General features: G+C 40.2%; 1 protein-coding gene across 4 annotated transcripts in view; it reads left to right on the forward strand.

Moving 5' to 3' along the window:
• Abcb4 (ATP binding cassette subfamily B member 4) overlaps positions 1-24,100 on the forward strand; it is a 61,317-nt gene that overhangs the window by 25,011 nt on the left and 12,206 nt on the right. For 2 of the 4 annotated variants that reach the window (XM_021162750.1, XM_029478123.1), the window contains 13 exons: positions 1,356-1,466; positions 1,670-1,795; positions 4,971-5,174; positions 5,612-5,782; positions 7,716-7,877; positions 10,968-11,138; positions 11,991-12,137; positions 13,999-14,103; positions 15,392-15,469; positions 16,636-16,719; positions 17,722-17,925; positions 21,348-21,448; positions 22,640-22,780. In XM_021162750.1, coding sequence (XP_021018409.1) covers positions 1,356-1,466; positions 1,670-1,795; positions 4,971-5,174; positions 5,612-5,782; positions 7,716-7,877; positions 10,968-11,138; positions 11,991-12,137; positions 13,999-14,103; positions 15,392-15,469; positions 16,636-16,719; positions 17,722-17,925; positions 21,348-21,448; positions 22,640-22,780 — 1,805 coding nt within the window. The other 2 variants (XM_029478121.1, XM_029478124.1) reach the window with 2 other exon arrangements.

The following is a 24,100-nucleotide window of genomic DNA, read 5'->3' on the forward strand; positions in this document are numbered from 1 at the left end:
GAGAGAGTCATGGCGGTGTTGATAAACAAGTATTGAATCAAGTGTATTAAGTTATTTAGTAAGGTACACTGTAACAACAGGAAACTCTACAAGTTTATTTGGCAACATCAAATCACTGATTCCACTTGAGTCTGTTTATATTAGTCCATCACGATAGTGTAGGTTAAAGATGCTTCCTTTCCGTGTTTAACCAGATTATGATTTCTATACAGTAGAGTGGGCAGGGGGATAAATTGTGTATAGGACCAAATTAACAGTGAACTTTGCTATGAGGTTTGCTCTTCTCCCTAACCTTAAATCAACTACACTGAATAAACTGAACTGACTACATTGAAAATGAAAAGATTTACATACTAAAGCATGCCACTGCATCTACATAGTAAAATTCAAAGTTGGAAATTGAAATTATAGAAGTAGATCTAATTTATAATTCTAAATGTATTGGAAGTTTACATGGTTCCTAAGTAATACTGTGCTTGTCATTCAATCCATGTTCTTGTTTATTGTTTAGGAAGAAATAAGTTTCACTAAAGGCAGAAATAACAGCACTTATCCAATATGTTTTTGTTATTTGTCTAAACATGTAACTGACCATTTATAAAATTTACGAATATATGCCAAAAACTGGAAATAAAGTGTTGCATGAAATAAAATGAATATTCCCTATGCATTTTCAGAAAAGTTTTAGTAAATCACACACATGTATACACACATGCATGCACACTTTTGTGCTAACATGTGTGCAGATACACATGCATGTGTGCATGCACACACACACACACACACACACACATTCCACATGTTCACTGTGTGTTGGCTCACAGGAAGGAGACTAATGTATACACACATACATGCACATACACGTGTGTGCTAACATGCGTGCAGACACACATGCATGTGTGCATGCACACACACACACACATACACACATATCCCACATGTTCACTGTGTATTCACTCTCATGAAGGAGATTAATGTATACACACATACATGCACATATACTTGTGTGCTAACATGCGTGCAGACACACATGCATGTGTGCATGCACACACACACACATATCCCACATGTTCACTGTGTATTCACTCTCATGAAGGAGATTAATGTATACACACATACATGCACATACACTTGTGTGCCAACATGCGTGCAGACACACATGCATGTGTGGATTCACACACACACACACACACACACACACACACACACACATATCCCGCATGTTCACTGTGAGCTCGCTTACATGAAGGGGATTGTGATACTCTGAACTCTGTGTTTAGAATTTAATGCACCCTATTCCTTAAACATACAATTTCTTATTTGATAAAATAGTCATTGAATTTTGTTTTATTTAGAATCCTAAAATTGACAGTTTTTCAGAGAGAGGACACAAACCAGACAGCATCAAAGGAAATTTGGAGTTCAGTGATGTTCATTTTTCCTATCCATCTCGGGCCAATATCAAGGTACTGTTAGCAACACTAGTTTCCTATCTTAAGCTGATCTCTGATCTTCCCAATAGAGTCTGATTCCTTTGATATTTATATACTTTGCCCTATTGGAGTTAAACTCTTAAGTCATACTTCTTTTCTAAATTCTAAATAGAATTGAATTAGTCCTTTCTTGGAGCTTGGTTGTGAAGTGTGCTCTTCCTCGCTTTCCTCTGCAGATCTTGAAGGGCCTCAACCTGAAGGTGAAGAGTGGACAGACGGTGGCCCTGGTTGGCAACAGTGGCTGTGGAAAAAGCACGACTGTCCAGCTGCTGCAGAGGCTCTACGACCCCACAGAGGGTACGGTAAGTGGGAAGAACAAAGGTCCCCAACATCGGACGGTGGGCAGAAGTAGGCCCTTAGAAATTGTTTCCTTACAAATAAATCTGTATGTGAGTCTGATTTTGGAAAGAGTATGCAATATTGCAATGTATCTGGACAAATCATGTATTTTTTGGGCAGGTGTTTTTGTAGAAGCCTTGAAAACAGTTGGAGCTAGAAAGGACTCTTCTATTATTCAAAGACTAAGAGGGTCGCTCCCAGTGAGTTTGATTTCCCCAAACAAATTCCATATAGTTATTCTTGACAGCCTGGTAATAGAAGCCACAAATCTTAAAACAGTAATTAAATTCAGCAAAATGATCATTTTCTTTATCTTTGGGTCATCTAAAACAAAGAACAGCATAGCACAGAGAAGCCTGAATCTCTGGAAGGTGCATAGAGCATGAGACTAGGTCAGGATGCTCTTTCTTGCAGGGAACACATATACCCTTCCCACAGCTCTACTCACTAATTTTATTTTTATCCACTTGATTTATTCTCCTTTCCTATATATGCATTCTAAACAGACAAATACTTCAGAATATGTTTACAAAGAACGATATTCTCTTACAGAGAGAACAATGATCAGTACTAATGAAATCCTAAGTAAACAACACTAACTCACAGTTTGTTCATCAGTTGTCCCAACTTAAGGACATTGAGTTTTCCAATGTTAGTCAACAACTGTAAAACACAACTTTACAAATGGCCTTAGCTTTCTTTCTGCTGTGTTGACAAACACTGTAACGGAAAGCCCCTTGGGAAAGAAAAGGGTGTATTTGGCTTATACTTATAGGCTACAGCCCATCATTGAGTCAGAACAGACACTCGTGAAGGAGCTTGGAACAGAAGTCCCAGAGAATGTCTGCTTGCTGGCTCCTTCTGGACCATGATCAGCTACATTCTCTAGTCCAGAACCACTTTCTCAATGGAACTACGGACAGTGTGCTGGGCCTTCCTACATCACTTAGCAGTTTAGTATTTAAGAAATTAATGAAAGCACCCCTACCTGTGATTTGAGAATAAATACAGAGAGTTATTTTTCTTTATGGGCCTTGGTAGACCTCCTACATTTTAGTGGATGACAACATCCAAGAATATGAAGTCAACACAGGTTGGATTCCATGGGTATTCTAAATGAGGACCCAGAGTTGGAGGGTGTGGAGGGGGACAATATGGTAGGTGTATAAAAACACAAAGTATGAAATTCTCAAACAATCTTTAAAAGAGAGGATAAATATATATTTTTGAGAAGTGGTCAGCTTAAATTATTGGCTATGATGGATACTGGAAGAGGAGCAATCATTTCTTTACTTATATACCCTAGTGCCATGAGCCCTCTGGGCACTAATAGATATTTCAAACCCACAGTCACATAGATGGTCTTGGTTAAACTCAGTAGATTAAAAAAAAACCCACAGCAAAAAGACATGAGCTAGGGAAAGGATTTATAGGGAGGAGGAAGGTTGACAGTGCTGGGAGGAAGGTAGAGGTTGAGGGTGAAAATATGGCGGGGCGTGGTGGCACACACCTTTAATTCCAGCACTTGCGGGGCAGAGGCAAGCAGATTTCTGAGTTCGAGGCCAGCCTGGTCTACAAAGTGAGTTCCAGGGCTACAGAGAAACCTTGTCTCAAAAAACAAAAACCAAAACCAAAACAAAACAAAACAAAAAAAGAAAAAAGAAAAAAGAAAAAAGAAAAGAAACAGTGTGTGTGTTTGTGTCTGTGTGTCTGTGGGGGGTGTGTGTGGAGGGGGGTGTATGTATGTCTGTATTCAATTACCAAAGAACAAACTTAATTAAAAAGTGATCAGCATTACAAAGATAAACTGCTCCTTCAAGAGCTCCCATATCTAACAAAGTACAATGAAGCAGATGTATTATATATTTCGCTGATGTCCATTATTAAATTACTTATAAAGAGTCATTTATTTAGCTTATGTTCATCAAGGAATAAATGCCCCATAAACACTAGTCATTTACAGTAAAGCAATTGATATTAACATAGGAACATAAATCATGTCTTTCAATTTAATGATTCTTTGCTTTTATAACAATTAAGAAAATATTAAATGGCTAAAAGTTAAGAAATGATAAAGTAGATTATGGTGTGTTAAGCATAGCAAAACACCAAAATGTCATCTATATATATGTTGGATAAGGGGACATTTTAGCTTAAATTTATCATCGGAAATTAAATATAGTGGCATGCCTAAAACCTAACTGGGGCTGGAGGCTATGTCCCAGAGTGCTTTCCTGAGTGTACAGACGCTTTGGGATCATTTTTTAAGCACTATGACAATTAACTAATATATCCAAATTTTCTTATGGTAGATAACCAATTTGGATATTTTATTTATTTACCTTTCAAATGTTATCTCCTTTCCCAGTTTTCCCCGGCAGAAAACCTCTATTTCATCCCCCCTTCTCTTGCTTCTGTGAGGGTGTGCCCCTACCCACCCACTCCCACCTCCCTGCCCTTGCATTCCCCTACACTGTGGCATCAAGCCTTCATGGGACCAAGGGCATCTTCTTCCATTGATGCCTGACAAGGCCATCCTCTGCTACATATACGGCAGGAGCCACTCGTCCCTCCAAGTGTACTCCTTGGGTGGTTTAGACCCTGGGAGCTCCAGTTGGTTGATATTATTGTTCTTCCTATTGGGGTTGCAAACCCCTTCAGCTCCTTCAGTTCTTTCATTGGGGACCCTGTGATTAGTTCAATGGTTGGCTGCGAGCATCGCCTCTGTATATGTCAGGTTGGTAGAACCTCTCAGGATACAGCTATCTTAGGGTAACAAAATACTTACGGGAGCAAATATGGAGGCAAAGTGTGGAGCAGAGACTGAAGGAAAGACCATCCAGAGACTGCCCCACCTGGGCATCCATCCCATATACAGTCACCAAACGCAGACATTACTGTGGATGCCAACAAGTGCATGCCAACAGGACCCTCATATAGCTGTCTCCAATAATCTGTTCTTGAAAAAAATATATGTATATATATCAGGAAAAATATGGTTGCTTTATTTTATTCCTGCTTATTAATGTTTAGTTTTTATTTCTAACTTTTGAATGAACTCAATACTAGTAAAAAGCCCTTGTGCCTTTGAAATCAGGTTGCTTAAAACATTGACTAGGAAATCCTTCTTTCTTTCAGATTAGCATCGACGGGCAGGACATCCGGAACTTTAACGTCAGGTGTCTGAGGGAAATCATTGGTGTGGTAAGTCAAGAGCCTGTACTGTTCTCTACCACGATCGCTGAAAATATCCGCTATGGCCGTGGGAATGTAACGATGGATGAGATTGAGAAAGCTGTCAAAGAGGCCAATGCCTATGACTTCATCATGAAACTGCCCCAGGTAAAGTTTCCCTTAAAATCACAACTGAAATGTGAGGCACCAAGTTCTTGCTTCAAAAGCTAAGCTTTGGGTTATAATGTTATTCAACCTTGTTGGGCAAATCCCTTAAATTATTCAGACAAGGCTTAAAGACTATATTCTATATGTAAATAACATAAAGACATATAGGACATGTATTGGTAATTATTGTAATTCAGTGTTAATTTATTATACTTCATGATACACTACAAGAGTCAAAGTTTCAGTTGTCTTCATTTATTTCTACAAAACTCTCTATACTTTTGTATTTAAAATACTTTTAAAAGGCTGACATATAGCTAGCTCAGTGATAGAGACCTTTCTTAGCATATTCAAGGTCCTGTCTGAGTTTGATCCCCAACACTATAAAATTGAATGAATGAGTAGGTTTCCAGAGCTGTTCTGGGTTTTCTGTTTAGAAATTTGACACCCTGGTTGGTGATAGAGGGGCACAGCTGAGTGGGGGACAGAAACAGAGAATCGCCATTGCCCGGGCCCTGGTCCGCAACCCCAAGATCCTCCTGCTGGACGAGGCCACATCAGCCCTGGACACTGAAAGTGAAGCTGAGGTGCAGGCCGCACTGGATAAGGTCAGTACCCAGAGGCAAACACCCAGGGTGGGGGATGGGGAGCAAATTGTTTTGCAGACTTTTCCCAGTCCTTTGGGAATCTAGATTGAGAAATAAAACCCAAAGGGCAGATGAGGTTGTCTCTTGGGATTTATTGATTTCTAGCAGCCAGTTGGTTACATTGTCGCAGAGAGAGGTCAATGATCTTTACAGGTTTCCTCCATGGTTCAGTGAACCTAGACCCAGGCCTGTGGAGGAACTGTGGGGGTTGGTTTTTTTTCTTTCTTGCACACATGGGTTTTATTTGATAACAATATGCTAAAATATGTGAAGAAATTAATTTATAAATTCAGGTATTTTTATGTAACAAGTTTTAGTGATGATATGCTGTCATTTTCTTGGATGTATTGTATTTCATTCTAAGTTTTAATCTATTTCTTTGTGGATTTTTTTTTGTTAAATCAGTAAAAAGACAAACACTTATATTCAAGTATATGTGGAAATACATATAAATACATATATATGAGAATGTAATTCATATATGCATATATGCATATACATGTAACTCTGATTACCTAAACACTGCCCTAAATTCCAGAAATAGTTCATTGCCCAAAAGAAACTAGTTGACTACTTCTCAGTAGCCCTGTGCACACTCTTCTGTCTCTGTGGCTATGCTAGTTCTAGACATTTTATATAGATGTAACCATACTTTGCTGTTGTTTTTGCTGTTGTTATGTGTACATTATATATATATATATATATATATATATATATATATATATATATACACACACATATGTATATATATGTGTGTATATACACACACACGTGTGTGTGTGTATGATATGGTACATATGCCACAGCACTTGTGCAGAGGTCAGAAGACAACTTTATGGAGTCAGTTCTTTCCTTCCATCTTGGCATGTGTTCCCAGACTCCAGTGATATCACCAGGCTTGAATCGCAAACACCCTTACCTGCTAAGCCATCTTCCTGGCCTTCGTTACTGTCTTTTTCATGTAGCACAGAATTTTCAAGCTTAACCAATGTAGTAATTGGCATCGAATGTCATTCTTTACAGGGTTCAGTGGATTCCAGTTGTATAGACATAACACATCTGGTTAACCATTTTCAACTGATGAGAATTTAGATTATTCCTACTTCTTTAGCTATTATTATTCTAATTACTTAGGTCAATTAAACTAAATTATGATGAGTCTATGATGTAGGTATTCATCTCAAGAGATTATTGGTCAAATGAAGCTAATGAGCACCAGAAATTGATATAACATGAATAATTTGGTGGGCATAACTCACTGTTTAAATGGTCATTAACTCCATTAAACCAACATGTGAGGTCACTGAATGACTTAGAGGACTGGTCTGATTTCAGTGTTTATGAAAGCCAAGTGGGGCAGAGTTTAAAAGGCAGCAGAATTGGCCCTACTCTTGAAGATCTCTGAGTTCTAATTTGAACTATCCTCAGAGACCCACACTACTGCCGTATAGTCCATTGGAATTATGTAAATATGGAGTTCTGGCGAAGGCTGTCAGTTCATAATGATCTCCCTAAAATGCTTCTGCCAGAGTCTCTGGTACACCAAATAGCTCAGAGCTAGGGCTCATCCCACAAGTGTGAGGATACTTATCAGGGCAAATCTTTAACTTTCTTGAGTATCAGAAACCACCATAGCTTCCAGAGTAACCTTTGCTCATATTGAAAGGGTCAGCCACCAGTCTGGTCCTGAACTCAGAAGTGACTTCTGTTTTTTTTTTTTTTTTTTTTTAAAAAGGAGTGGTACCCGTGCTTCAAGTACACAGAAGTATGGAGTGTCACTTTCTCACCGCTGCTTGCAAGCAGCATCTGCCCAAGGGTTAATTGTGCCTGCTCACTGCTGGTTTATTAGTGCCACAACCCTAGTGTGCCACACATCTGTCCTTTTCCTCTTTAGGCCAGAGAAGGCCGAACCACCATTGTGATAGCTCACCGATTGTCTACCATCCGGAACGCAGATGTCATCGCTGGGTTTGAGGATGGAGTCATTGTGGAACAAGGAAGTCATAGTGAGCTGATGAAGAAGGAAGGGATCTACTTCAGACTCGTTAACATGCAGGTATAAGCACATCTCGGATGGTTTTCTCTGTTGCCTGGGTTGCTTATATGGTAGTCTTTAAGTTATTAAAATAGATTACAGCTGATGGTATACAAAGAAACCATGACTAGGATGAGGCATTAAAATTAGGTAAAACCGAAGTCTTAAGTCAGAACCTGGGAAAGAGTGAAGGGCTCAGGGGAAGAAAGGCAAATGTAAAACTCACAGTTAATGTATTCATTAGGTCAATAAGATTGTCTAGGGAATGTGTCCAAACTACAAGTTCTTCCCAGTGGAAAGAGAAAGAGATCTATAGTGGTTGGGAGAGAGGTACAATTTATAAATGCTTTGTAGACAAACCTGGTATAGCTCAAATGGCAACATTTGCAGCTTTAGCAGGTTAAATAGTTGGTTTTAAAAACTGCTTGCTCTTCTCACTAAAAAATCATTAGTTTGTCTCATATTTTGCACTATCATTTTAGCAAACTTTCAGGATACATAACCTAAAGCTTTCCTATGACTCGAGTTCATAAACTTTAAACTATGTGTACTAACTATGTATACTTTGGCCTTGTAAAAAGCTTATACATGTGTATTTCAGATTTTTCCCCTTGACATTCCAGATATACTCCATGAAATATTATTTCAATTATTCAGCAGTACTTATAAGAAATATGTTTCATGTAACCTATTTTCTCTAGAAACTAACTTATAGCTTAGTTTCTCTAGAGATGAATAATTAGCTTATTTCAATATTTATGTTTTCTTTTTAAACACTGCTAGGACAAGCACAAATTTAAAAATAGCCTCGAATCCCTAAGTTCTGACAAGCACCAGTCTGCTGAGCATCAATCCTTCATTTGGATTAGCAATCCTACTGTGAGCTATCGCTGTGCATTTAAGAAACAAATGCCTGCCTAGCACTAAAATGTGTGAGCTAAGATGTTACTCTTACAGAAGACAGCAGGGTAATGGTTTGTAAAGCCCAGGGAGTACTGGAGAGGGTAAGGGAGAAGATGATTGACAGGTACAGAGAGGCACAGGCAAAGGGGAGAAATAACTAATGCTCTGGAGCACAGTAGGGTAATATGACTGACAACAGTGAGCTGTGTGCTTCAAAATGGCTAGGAGAGTCTATTTCTTTTTCAGTTGTAAGGATTGAAACTAGGGCCTTCTTTATATAAGGCAAACATCCCACCACTGAGTCATTTCCCCAGCTCAAGAAGAAGACTTTGGATCTTTGTAATAAAAACGATAATGTTTAAAGTGACCAATACGCCAATTATCCTTATGAGCAATGATGAGCATATACACATGTTGAAAAGTGCTCTGGTGGCAGGGGTCAGTAGCTCAGCTGATAGTGTGTTTATCCTATAAGCATGAAGACCTAAGTTTGTGCTCAGGCAAGAAAAAGAGCCAGGCATGATGCCATGCACACATATAATCCCATTGTTGGGAAGGACAGGTGAATCCTTAGGAACTCTGGTTAGCTGGTGTACCTTACTTGGTGAACTCCAGACCAATAAGAAACCCCCTTTCAAAAAAAAGAAAGAGACAAAATCTGAGGTTGTCTCCTGGCCTTACTCCCTTGTTTGCTTGGGCACACATACACATTCCCACACATACATTTACAACATACACACATACACAAAGTACCATATTGAGCTCAATAAATATGTACAATATATGTCAAATAAGACACATATATTAGTATTTGTGATATATATATATATATATATATATATATATATATATCCCAAAAAACAAATGACATGAATGTCTGAGTATACTGGAAAGCCACTGTTGGTTTTTAAAAGATGGATTTATTATTTGGATCACATGTCATTGAGCTATTACTATTTTTTAAAGAACCCAACACAAAATAGTTACTGAAAATTTCAAATTACTCAAAGAGTGGAGTGTTAGAAAGTTTTATAATTCAGTTTTATATAACCTCTTTATAACTTACTGCTTTAAAAATGTATAAAATTATAATGGGTAATGTTAATTGTCACCTTGACAGAATCTAGAGCCACAAGGAAATGAGCCTGTGGGTCATGCCCATGGGGAATTATCTTTTTTTTTAATTGGATATTTTCTTTATTTACATTTCAAATATTAATATCCCCTTTCCCAGTTCGTCCCCAAAAACCCTCTATCCCATTTCCTCACCCCCTGCTTCTATGAGGGCGTTCCCCCACCCACTCCTACCTACCTGCCCTAGCATTCCCCTATACTGGGGCATTGAGGCTTTACAGGACCAAGGGCCTCTCCTCACATTGATGACTGAGAAAGCCATCCTCTGCTACCTATGTGGTTGGAGCCATGAGTCCCTCCACATGTACTCTTTGGTTGGTGGTTTAGTTCCTCGGAGTTCTGGGGGGTCTGGTTGGTTGATATTGTTGTTCTTCCTGTAGAATTGCAAACCCCTTCAGCTCCTTCAGTCCTTTCTCTAACTCCTCCATTGGGGACCTCATGCTCAGTTCAATGGCTAGCTGCAAGCATCTACCTCTGTATTTGTCAGGCTCTGACTCAGGAGATAGCTATATTAGGCGAGGAATTATCTTGATGTCATTAATGATGTAGGACGATCCATCTTAACTGTGGGTGGAACCATTCCCTGGGCAGAGGAATAAATAATAAACTACTTGGCCATAGTGCTGCTAAATTTAGCATGATTGGGCCTTGATATTATCCTGTTAAGTGAACGGGGCTTGCTATGAAGTCACCTCAGCTGCTACCACCAGTTCTGTGGTTCTCAGGACCAGTGCATGCTTCTTTCTCTCTTGGTTCCCTCAGCATGCCTACTTCTGACTTTTGTTTTGCACTCCCAGTTCCTTGTTGGTTCTCTTGGAGAGATGGAGGATGGTGCCACAGTGCCTGTGAGGATTCACTGGATTTTTCAATTTAGTGTCCTGTCCTTGATTTTAAACCTCAACATAGTTTTAATTCAACTTTGTAAAAAATCTTGATACATGTAATAGAGTTACTTTATTATTCTAAACTTCAAGATTTTATCCATGTGGACATATTCACATGCATGCATACACACACACACACACACACACACACACACACACACACTATTTAATGTCTTATCTTGTCATTCAGACATCAGGAAACCAGATCCTGTCAGAAGAATTTGAAGTTGAGCTAAGTGACGAAAAGACTGCTGGAGATGTGGCCCCAAATGGCTGGAAAGCACGCATATTTAGGAATTCTACAAAGAAAAGTCTTAAAAGTCCACATCAGAATAGGCTGGATGTAGAAACCAATGAACTTGTAAGTTTTTTCCCATGCCAGTGAAGCCTTTACCTTAGAGTTTTGCTATTGAAATCTTTAGCCCAGAAGAACACATGACTCTTATAATGGGTCACATGCTACTTTAAAGAAAAAAATCTAATTTTTTGATGTATCTGACAGTGAATTAAATGAATGCCAATTAAAAATAAATTTCCAGGGGGCAAAACAGACAAAATATAATCTTTGTGCTGAGATGTTTAACTTTAAAATCAAATTTATTTATATTTACATATAGTGAATATGTTTATATTTTATAAAAATAATTTTATAAAGTATATTTTTAGTCCCTGGATAATAAAGCTAGTCTAGAATGAGTCCTGCTGTCAGCATATGATGATACGGAAAAGGGGTGGTGATTAATTTGGCAGCTCTAGGCAGAGCAAGGAGGACAAGCTCATGTCCTTTTGTGAATGATCATGAAGTTGCTCTAAATTGAGAAGATGGGGGCTGTCCCTTGTGTCTATTGCCTTGTGATGCTGATAGGATCACTGTTAGAGAGGCAGGGACATCCCATTTGATGAAAAAACTACAGGTTACCTCACATAGCCTAGTCATGACTGTCACACAGACCCAGTTATCCATGCCCAGAGCTGGTGTCTCACACGTGTGGACCAGGCCTGCACAGCAGTGCCTGCACCCTGGAAATATCCACCTGTGTGTAAGATTCATGCTCTGCTCGACAGTAGGTTCTGCCCCTTATTCTCTAGTCAAGGGCAGGATATTTTTATTGTATCTAGTTTGAAAACTCTTTTGAGGATAATAGTCATGTTTTCTCTGTCTGCAACACCAAATGTTTGTGTTAGCTGTTTGTCCTGTATTTTTATGTTCTAGGATGCAAACGTGCCACCTGTGTCTTTTCTGAAGGTCTTAAAACTGAATAAAACAGAGTGGCCCTACTTTGTGGTGGGAACAGTCTGTGCCATTGCCAATGGGGCCCTCCAGCCGGCTTTCTCCATCATCCTGTCTGAGATGATAGCTGTAAGTTTAAAAACATCCCACAGTGACCAAAACAGAAACAGCCCATCAGTTAAAGCCCCACCAATTCTGGGGTTAATAGCTTTAACTTAAATTAAGCCAAAGTAATTCTGTTTTAAAGTTAAACTCCTTATAAGAGAAAAGGACTTACCTTTGAAGCACCCTGTTCCAATATTAGTGGACTTACAAAGTACAAGATCAATGGAGAAAGCTCTCTAATTGTCATCACTTGGGTCCAGAGATGGTGCTTACTTGTTTTGGGGGAGGGCTGGCACTTGGCTCACAGGATGTGGACCTGGAGAGGTCAGGATGGAGTGGAAGGTGACTTCATATGCTAGCCTGCCTGTAAGTCCAGGTTTTTAGACACAGCCTGGCCTCCACATTGAACAAGTGGGTAAGACCAGGAATGATTCCTTTCATCTGCGCCATGGATTCTTCATCTACAAAATAAACCTGTTTCAAAGAGTTTTTGAGGATTGAGAGTACATAGGTAATCACATGGGTGCATTTCAGAGTGGCTTCCCAGTTGTGCAACCTCAAAACATAGTGCTTTAGCAATTCTCTACATATGCAGAAGTCTGCAACTAAAAAAGTAAATCCATACTAGTCAATCATTAAATCTATTGACTGATATGTGTACAAAGTTATTCAAAATGTTGGTCCTTATGTTATATAAACTCCTTTATTACCCTCTGTCTTAATCAGAGTTTCTATTCCTGCACAAAGATCATGACCAAGAAGCAAGTTGGGGAGGAAAGGGTTTATTCAGCTTACATTTCCACATTGCTGTTCATCACTAAAGGAAGTCAGGACTGGAACTCAAGCAGGTCAGAAAGCAGGAACTGATGCAGAGGCCATGGAGGGGATGTTCCTTGCTGGCTTGCTTCCCCTGGCTTGCTCAGCCTACTCTCTTATAGAACCAAGATTACCAGCCCAGAGATGGTCCCACCCACAAGGGGCCTTTCCCCCTTGATCACTAATTGAGGAAATGCCTTACAGTTGGATCTCATGGAGGCATTTCCTCAACTGAAGCTCCTTTCTCTGTGATAACTCCAGCTGTGTCAAGTTGACACAAAACTAGCCAGTACACCCTCTATTATTACTGGAGAGACATTGGATAAGAACAAATTCTCCTCCAATAAGCTAATATTAGTCTCATGATGTTGGGCGTTGCTATACGTTAAGACCATAAACAAACAATGAAAAGCTTAAAACGACCCTCTGAATCCTATTAAATTTCAATGTAAGACAATGTTTGGCTTTCTTGCAGTTCAAGACATACATAAGTTACAGGTACAATTTTTTTTAGAATCCAGTCACTAGAAAGACAGTTCACAAAAGAAACTAAGTTGTGCCTACAAAAGCCAACTTCTTCTGTGCTAACACACACAGGGCAGAAACAAAAATACAGATTTATAATGTTCCAGATGCTAATGAGTGCTTTAAAAGCAGTGTATGGTGATGGAGGAAGGTGATGGTCAGTCAGCGCCCCCAGAATGGAAGGTGGAGGTCTGGGGATGGGGACAGAAGAAGGGGGGCCCATTGCTGGGCTCAACCTAGTTATGACCTATAATCTCCAAAGACACAAATGCAGGAGCAGAAACAAGGAAATGTCTATTGGGATCATGAAAACATGTTGGCAACTGGGGGTGGTGGTGGTGGTGGTGGTGGTGGTATGACAAGATGCATATATGTAATGCCCCTGGACTGTACACTTAATAAGGTATGCTAGTTGTATTTTATCATAATTTAGAAAAACCACATATTCAAAATCTATTTTCACTGATGTGACCCTCAAGCCACTGCCTGGGGTAGGAATTAGCAGGGTGGATCCAGACACCCAGGTTTTTATGCTCTCTTCTAGATCTTCGGCCCTGGGGATGACGCAGTGAAGCAGCAAAAGTGTAACATGTTCTCGCTGGTCTTCTTGGGCCTAGGAGTCCTTTCCTTCTTTACTTTCTTCCTTCAGGTAAGCAGAGGTAATTGTTCTTCAAATCTATGGATAGAGAAATTAGTGAAGCTCTAACCAAACTTCCAGATCATCACATTGAGATGAGTTGAGAATCTAGCGGGGGCAAGGCTTGGTAACATGCAACCTCCTTCACTGACTGGGAAACTGACCATGAAAACTACGAGTGTATCTTCAGCAAATGATCACTATCATGGAATGAGACTTGGGCTTACTGGTTGAAAACTGAAAAACAAACCAAAACACCAAACCAAAACAATAACAACAACAAAAACCACAGTAGAGTAACATTCTCTTTGTTGTTACTTTCCCCAATACCAAGTAACTTTGACCTTTCTCCTTCCTAATTAATAAACTATTAGAAAGAACATACATTTACATTCATATACTGTAGACCTGGCCAGAAAATAAGCTGGCCAAAGCTAGGCAGATGGCGTACATCTGAAATCCCAGCACTCTGGAAGCTGAGGCAGAAAGATCACAAGTTACAGGTAAGGCTGGGCTACACAGTGAGATCCTGAGTCAAGCAAGAGCAGGAGTTTGGTGCCTGTTTTCTTTTCTACCTAATTAAGCTTTCCCCCAAGCTACATTCAATCCAGTTGCATGACAGACTTCACAATCCAGAGTGCCCGAAAGATGTAACTAGTCACCCAGCATGCCGTTCCTTTTTCACTATGGAGTCAGAGGCAACAGTAAGATGAAATCCTCATCTGGAAATCATTGCCATGCTAGTAGCACCTCAGAGGTCTGATGCAATTCCAAACCCATGCTCACCAGGAAGGGGAATTCTAAACATAAAGGAGCAATGGGGTAGTGTGCAGCAGCCCTCCTGAAAAGGCAGGTGAGGACAGGCCAGTCCTGAATAAGGAACCTGTGGGGCAGCTTCACCCCACACACCCATCCCTGGTTTAGACTAGAGTTCAGCAGTACATGCTCCCAAGGTCTCTGCACCATGGCTTATAGCATTACTGGAACATCTTTCTTTCTAGAGTGCAGCAACCAGAGTGCAACTGCAGAATTTAAAAGCTAGGCGCTTTGAATTATATTCAAAGTGTTAGGAACACATAAAAACACGGTGTCTTAGTTACTGAGATTCTGCCCTCAAAAGTTATTGAAATGGGAGAGAAGCCAAACTGGGACTTTTGGTGTTACAGTTCCAAACCTCAGCAGCACCTACATTTCAAGTTAACTTTTATTGGCTGAATAGTAAAATAAGTGTGAGTGTCTGTAGTTGTGTCAGGACACTAATGAGAAGCAAAGGGGTCCTGAGACTTTTTGTCTCCCCTAGGGCTTCACGTTTGGGAAAGCTGGAGAGATCCTCACCACAAGGCTCCGGTCCATGGCCTTTAAAGCAATGCTAAGGCAGGTGAGTGCATTGCAGATGGTGCGTAGTGTTTAGATTTAGGACTCTGCCTGCTGCTGTTGGCAAGCCAATGCTCATATTTCCCCTCCAAGACTTCCATGCAAAGAATGACTAGGGCCCTACAAGTTACTGGGGTTCTGAAATAGCCCATGACTTCTCAAGGTTTTCCTGGGAGCAGACATTTCAAGAGCTCTTTGGCTTATTCTGCAACTATCTGTCTCCATGTGTAGTCATTTACAGTATGTGTATCTGATCTTAGGATTCTGCAGACACTGGCCAGTCCTTGGAGAAGATGGTGTCCATGTTCATCTGTCACAGTCGACCTTCCAACTAGGTTTTCCCAAATGCTAGAAATTGAATTATGTTTTGTCTTGTGCCTGTTTTCACTTTTATTCACCTGTTCATTTATTGAAATTGTACATATTGTGTAAGTTCCTATTCTGGGGTAGGTTGTATGGGAAGTGAAAACATGTGTCCCATCTTTAAAGAACAGGTCATGAAGAGAGCCAGTAGACTTGAATTGGCATTGTCCCTGTTCACACTGGGCACACGGCAGGCATCGCAGTTTGAGCATGTCTGAATTGATGAATTCTTTGGGAGACCTTCCAAACTCCTGCTATGTGGGAGAAATAACTTTAAATGAAAGTAAAATATACTGCCAATAAATACTTATAATTAGTATCAAACCAAGACACACTTTAAAAATCCTTGTGCAGACAAAATAAAAGCATAGCAAGAATTCAACATTTAATTAATTCCCTTGTTTACAGTTTATTTAAAAAAAAAAAGACTTGTCTCTTAGTGAGAATTTCATCCTAGAGAGCAGAGGTGTCCACAGTACAAGTTGTAACAAGTGCTATCTGTGACAATTTGGTAGATAGAGAACCCACAGGAGCCCAGCCTTGGGTGGACTTGGCAGGTGAACCCATTCCTTCCCTCTGACTAGGACCCCTTTCTCTTATGGGGAATAGTTAGGACATGTGGCCTTGTGTGTCTTCAGTGGGGTGCTCAGGGTTGTGTCTGGACCCCCACTCTGTATAGAAGGTCTCCCCTGAATTCCAATACCCACAGTCAGTTTAGATATCTCTCTTCACTGAAGTACTTCGAGAGTGCTTTGTTTTTGTTGGTTTTAACTGTGAGTTAATTTAAAGGTGTGTTTTATCCCACAGGACATGAGCTGGTTTGATGATCATAAAAACAGTACTGGTGCACTTTCTACAAGACTCGCCACAGATGCTGCGCAAGTCCAAGGAGTAAGAAGACTGCGCTCTGCTAGTCTTTTCCTTAAGAAAGCAAGCATGGCATTGCTCCATCTACTGAGATGCTTTCAGCTGGGGTTGGGGGTGGGGGCGGAGTGGATAGCTCAGTGGTGGAGAGCTTGCCTGGAGTGCACAAGGCCCTAAAAACAGTTTTGCAAAGATATTTTTAATTGGAAAACCAAGAACATCCAGGTGAAACGGACTTGAACAGCAATGGAAAGTTTAGACTTCAAGTAGACTAATGGGCTGGCTTGGTACAGGCATCAGAGGCCCAGGTTCCTTCTGTCTGTCTCGTGCATTGCCTCTTCCATGATGGCTTTGTGGGGCTCATCTCCTGGTTAGCGGCCAATAGCAACTAGAACTAAAAGCTTCTTCATTTCTCCTCTGAAAAGGACACAAATCTGTACCTCATCCATCCAATGAAAGCCCTTTCCATAACTCTTGTTGTAACAGCTCAGAAGTCACACACTCAAGCCTGAGCCAATAGCTAGCTCAAGAGAAGGCTGATCTCTGGCCAGCTTAGGTCCCCACCCTGTGTGGTTCACTGATCTCACAGGAGAAGAGAAGGGAAGAGACACACCAGAGAGTTGACAGCAATGTCTATGACAATGGTCCTGATTTTTTGAACTGCACAACAACTAATTCAACTGTAGTGTTTGGTGGTTGACAGTCTTGTAGGAAGTGAATACTTGGTAACTTGGTTTCAAGGAGAGTGTAAATTTCTATCTGAACAATTGAAACAAGTGGTTATTTAAATTATTGGGGTTGTGGTTAGACTCCCCTTTTGAAAGGTTCATGTCCTCACAGCTTATCTGTACAGTAGGTGACTCCATGGGCTGGAGGGATGAGAACAGACCCTGTCCAGCCTTGTGGGTTAGGCACAAGCTGTGGGTTTATTGAGCAGGTGAAACTCGTCACATTCTTGAGTAGGGGCCCTAAGCCTGGAACACATGGCTTTCCGAGGCACTCAGCTGCCTTATTCGTTTTCTCTTGCAGGCCACGGGAACCAGGTTGGCTTTAATTGCACAGAACACAGCCAACCTTGGAACCGGTATTATTATATCATTTATTTACGGTTGGCAACTGACACTTCTGCTGTTATCGGTTGTTCCATTCATTGCTGTAGCAGGAATTGTTGAAATGAAAATGTTGGCTGGCAATGCCAAGAGAGATAAAAAGGAAATGGAAGCTGCTGGAAAGGTGAGCTAAGCGGGGATCAGCTAACAGAAGGGCTGCTGGTACACACACCTGGCTTGCTTTGTCACGTTACACACTACAGCTGATAATACACGGGCTGTGCAGAAATGTTCTACTGTATTGATAATGCCTGGAACTGAGACCGAGATAGTTCTTGTGACATTTCTAGCTTCCAGACAGAACTTGTTATAAATCTTTCAAACTGCCTGAATGTATTTCATCATGATATCATATCCTGGCATCATTGATAGAATAAATGTCTCTGTTTTTACAAATGTAAGGCAGAGTATAGAAATGAATTATCTAAGAGAAGATTCCTGGTACCTGTCCCCCACCCTGATATGATTTTTTATTGTTAAAGTTAGCTCCACCAGGTGGCAGTATTTCCCTATTTTGTAATTCTAATTAACATGTAGTGAAAAAATGAGACTGTGTGACAACTGTACTACCAATGGGAACTCATTGTTATTATTGACTTAATATCTTCCTGGCCATCCTGTGAGGTAGATGATAATGCTATCTTACCTGTGTAGATGTATGTGTGTGTTTGTGCATATGCAGGCAAGTGTGCAAGACCATAGAAGTATATTGAGTGTGGTCCTTTATTGCTTTCTGCTATTCCTTGATAGATGATCCCTCACTAAACCTCAGTCTTACTGTTTTCCTTAGAGAGGTTGGCCTCTCAGTGAACTCCTAGGATCTGCCTGCTTCTGCTCCTGGCCACTGGGCTGGCAGGCTTCTTGTATGTTTGCTGCATATTTGAACTGAGGTCCAGGTGCTTTGAGAGCAAGGACTCTGACCTGCTGAGCCAGACCCTTCACTTTTGCAAATGTAGACATGTGGACAGGAAGTAAGTCCAAGCCAAAGCACATTACTAGTCTCTCATTACGTATCTATGTCTAAATCTACATATAAACACAAGGCACACACATTCAGATGGCAAAGCATACATCATCCTTTAATGAAAAATTAGGAAGTAAAGCACATGGTTAGTATAAACTGATAGTTTCTACAGCACCAGTCTTCAAATTCTCTCACAAGCATCGCTGCAAACACTTTCATAACAACTATGTATAGTGGGAAAGACAGTGTCTCTACTTTATGAAGAGACAGGCTTTGGTACTGAGTGACTGTCTACCTAAATGTGGCTGACATGAGAGGTGGCACATGCTTATACGCTCATTACTCAAGAGTTAGAGGCATGAGAATTGCTGTTACTTCAAAGCCATTCTGGTTAACATAGCAATACACTATCATAAAATAAACAAAAACATAACGGAGACCAGGATTGCAGTGATGCATGTTTCCACTTAACCAGTTCCGTTCACTGAGATCTGCCACTTCCTCCCATCAGTGGTCATGGCTGCCATTCCGTGGGGTCAGTGTCCCCCAGACACTTGTCACTTCTGCAGGCATGGCCTTGCCCTGGAATAAGAGTTCTCTGGAAACCTGTGTGTTGTGGGTCCTGGACTTCATTCTTGTTCCCAGGTGCTGAGCTGTTTCTTATGTACTGTTGTTAGGTACTGAAGGGTACCATTTTCTTCACACTGTATGTCACAGACTAAAAAACAACAGTATTAACAACAAAACCAACCAAACAGACAAACAAACAAATCCCCCTTAAAAAAAAAAAAGTTCTGTCTTCCACCATCCTGTAGTCCTTCTTCATTCCTCAAGAGAACATGGTCACTTGCTCAAAAAGATATGATATTTTACTTGGGTACAAATTTTTATTAGTGAATAAAATATATCAGGAATTGGGATAGTCTCATTTCAATTTTCCAAGGAGGACTTCTTAATATGAGCAACTGGTGCTAGGCAGTAGGAGGAAGATAGCAAAATAAGATTATAGTTATAAATCATATTACACATGTAATACAATCCTCTAAATATAACATTAATATATGCACAGCCTACTAATTAGTTCCATCAGACCATCCTTTGTGATCCAAATAACAAATTTATATCATGACCATCTTGACTAGATCCCATTTACTGAGCTCAGGAGCCTGTGTATCAGAACTAGACCACAAAGTTATTCCATGACCAGAAAATCAAGGGTTAATGGTAAACTTGTTTGTAACTGGTTTCTCCATGTGCAAAATCTCAAAATAGACAGAGCAGCCAGTGCAATTGGCTAAGAGCAGACTTGGCATCAGGTTGCCTGGCAGTCCTCATGCTCTGAGTTAATTCTGAGTCTTTAGGCTTGTGGGGAACCCCCTCTGCACCTTACTTCCTCATCTGTAAAAACAGGAGTAATATTACCCTACAGGGCTGTCCTCAGGCTAAAGGAAACTGTGTCCTTCAATGTGGCAACATTTTGGCTGCTTGTACTATCTATTAGATTATTATTACTATTTTAAAGATAGAGTTTAGCCTAATGTAAAAAAATCTTTCACCTACTTACAACGGAAGGCTACAAGTGTTGAAGCTGATGAAACGAAAACACAAAATTTAACATCTGATAATCCTGGTGTTGATGTGATTTAGACTCAATAGCTAATCACAGTCAATACACTAAGGGTGGTTTGGCTATAAGAATTAAAAACAAAACAGCAAAACTTCTGACTGGCTTGGGTTAAAGTGGTTTGACATAAAGAATGTATTTCAAGAGGAGACAATAGTAAGCTCACTGTCTCTTAGACCCACAGGCCTTATTGTCTCTGAGTCTCTCTTTACATATGCCTCTGTCTCTTAGACTCTCAGGCTGTATTGTCTCTGAGTCTCTCTGTACGTATGTCTCTGTCTCTTAGTCCCATGGGCTACATTCGCTCTGAGTCTCTGCCTCCTGAACCCCCGGTCTGTGCTCTCTTTAAGCCTCTCTGCACATCTGCTTTACTCCTCAACCATCTGCATTCATATCTGCTCCCCAAATGACGGCTACCTCTCCACAGGGCCTTCCAACAGGTACTTCCTCCAGCTCCAGGAAACCAAATCTGATTAACCAGATTCAGGCATGCTTCCATCATTTAAATAACAATATAAAGCCGGGTCAATTCATTTCCAGTTGGAGTCTCCTGCTTGTGGGCAGACAGCTTGTTTAAGAAAGGATGTGACCAAGGTGAAAATGGTCATGATTTCAAATGACCTCTAGAAACCATTGCTAAATCATGTCTTCTAGATTCTACCCTATAAAGAAAGCAAGGTCACTAAAGGGCTGTGATTGAAGTGACTGCCTGATGGCAAGGGTTTATGTTCCATTCTGGGCCTCAGGTATAAGCTTCCATGAGCACCCAGAGACTTAGCTACTCTACTGTGCCCAACCCAAGCCCGGTTTTGTTAGAGACCTGGTCTTAAAGAACATATTCTGCCTTTTGATTTTATTGGAAGGAACCACATTTACTTGGCACTTAAATTACACCTGACAGTTATTTTTCACTTCAGAAATAAAAGTAACACTTCTAATGAAGATCTTTCTGTTATAGATTGCAACAGAGGCAATAGAAAATATTCGAACTGTTGTATCCTTGACCCAAGAAAGAAAATTTGAGTCAATGTATGTTGAAAAATTGCATGGACCTTACAGGTAATATACATACGATTGCTACATACCTGCTGCTTCCCCAGGGCTGTGCTGCCGTTCCCTGAGAGCATTTAGACATGTCTGCTCGGAACAATGATAATGACCCTTGTCCGATAATTATCTCATCAAGTCCCAGGACTCAATTTCATTTCTATTGTGAACACAGTAAGATGAGGTCTCTGAGGGCCAAGAGGTACAGAGAGCTGTATGACAACCCAGTCATTGCAGTGTAACCCAGCTGGGTGACTCAGGATGAGCATTCTCTGAAAGAGCTGTCTACAGTTTTGTTTTCTTTAGTATGTAGGTTGACTTAAGGGTATAGCATTTTCCCATTACTTTATGGAAAATTTAGAACTCTAGAGAATGAAAAGCTGAAAACATTATTCATGTGATCATAATTTAAAGACTGAAAACGGTTTCATACTGTTAAGTGTGGCATTGTAGTCACAGTATTTGACAGTATGCAAGTGATACCTCCCAAGTCAGCATAGCACCAGGCTCACAGTACGCAAGTGCACACAAGCACACACACCACCATGCCACCCAAATCAACAATACAATGCATTTCTTTGCCAAATACCTCCTGCTTTGAGAATAAGTAAATTACTGTGGATGAATTTAGAAATCTAATAAAGTATAGCCACAGTTCTAAATTAGAAATAATGTAAAACAAAAAGCTAGATCCTCCAAGCAGGATCTGGCTTGGAGAACCTTGGCTGTGTATTTATACAAACATCAATTATCCAACTTCTGTGAAACTAAAATGAGTCTTAACATGTGACTATAGTTGTTTCGGGACCTGTAATAATATATGGTGTTCAGATAATTTCAATGCTATCCTAGTATTTTGACACAATCATTTCACAATATGGTGTGAATATATGAATTATTAAATAATGTCAATACCACTTATCATTTGAACCTACATGACATGATAGGTACTATGATGGCTATTCATGGTGTTTACTGCATTTAATTCCCCAAACAACTTTTCATTATAGAACTATTCCATTGTGTAAGTCAGAAATCCACTGAATTTCCTACTTAACCTATTATCTTTTAAGGCAGGAGTTTAACTCAGGTTGGCCAGGCTAGGCTAGAACAGGCTAAGCCAGTTCTTTCAGCTAGACACAGGGTAAAAGAAGCTGAATAATGTCTATGAGTATTAATTTGAATAAATGATTTGCTTTCCAGGAATTCGGTGCGGAAGGCACACATCTACGGCATCACTTTTAGCATCTCCCAAGCATTCATGTATTTTTCTTATGCTGGCTGTTTTCGATTTGGTTCTTACCTAATTGTGAATGGACATATGCGCTTCAAAGATGTCATTCTGTAAGTAGCTTTAAAAATACTAGGATTAATTTATACTAATCCTATAATAGGGTTTTAATAGGCTTATGCAAAAGTGTGCCATGGGGTGGGGGGATCAACCATGCAAAGAACAGATCAAGGAGTTCAGTCTCCTGGAGCTGTTATCCTGGTAGGCACAGAAATCTGATCTTGTCACCACACCAAGCAGTTTCATCATCCCAGTGGTCTAAAGTTCACCAAGCTTGTGACATTGACTGCAAAGCATGAAGGTGTATGTGAACCTTTTCAGGACAGAAGTAAGCAGAGAAAACTGTTTAAATGCAATTAGGAAGTTGTTAGAGATAGTGGAGTCAAATCAGGGTGGGATTAAATTTCTATAACCAAACCATGGCCCTGACAATGGGATGAGAAGTCTGCCTAAAGTCTGGCAAATCTATTCTTTTCCCTAACTGTCAAGAGTCAGGGGTCGAGTGTCTGTCTTACATATGTACACCCAGTGTTGCCTGCATTATTTATTATGGGGCTGCCCTTTGCTAGTGTCTATTGTTGGAGGGGGTTTTGTTTTGTTTTATTTTGTTTTGTTTTGTTTTGTTGAAAAGCCATTAGATACAGATACATGGGTTTATTTCCAAGATGTCTGTTGTATTCGCTTGGTTTGTGTGTTTGTATTTATGCCAGTACAATGCTATCTTAGTTACTGAGGCTCAGTAGTTTGTCTTAAAACCAAGTATTATGGGCTGGAGAGATAGCTCAGTGGTTAAGAGCACTGACTGCTCTTCCAGAGGTCCTGAGTTCAATTCCCAGCAACCACAAGGTGGCTCACAACCATCTGTAATGGGATCTGATGCCCTCCTCTGGTGTGTCCAAAGACAGTGACAGTGTACTCACATACATAAAATAAATAAATATATGTTTTTTTAAAACCCAAGTATAATGATGTCCTCAGCTTTAGTTCTTTTGCTCAAGATTATATTCTAGTTTTCTGTGTCTGATTTCATAAGATTTTAAACATTTTTTATAGTTCTGTAGATAATAGCATTAGTATTTTGGTGGAGACTGGGTGCATTAAATCTTTAGATTGCTTTGAGTAATATGAACATTGCACAACATACTTCCAATTCATGAAGATGCTGCAGACCCTCTGGGTCCCTGTGTCTGCGTGGAACGGGGTCTCTCATCGCAGGTGGGCAAAGCGTGGATGAGCAAGTGACAAACAGACACACACAGGAGAGTTCGTGTGTANAATCTGAATGTAATTTTACAATTCGAGCTTCAGACTTTTTATACAGAAGACAATAAAGAAGTTGGGTGACATACCCGCAAGGTACAAATGAGGTAACC

This window comes from Mus caroli, chromosome 5, assembly GCF_900094665.2.
Source record: "Mus caroli chromosome 5, CAROLI_EIJ_v1.1, whole genome shotgun sequence".
Classification (NCBI taxonomy): domain Eukaryota; kingdom Metazoa; phylum Chordata; class Mammalia; order Rodentia; family Muridae; genus Mus; species Mus caroli.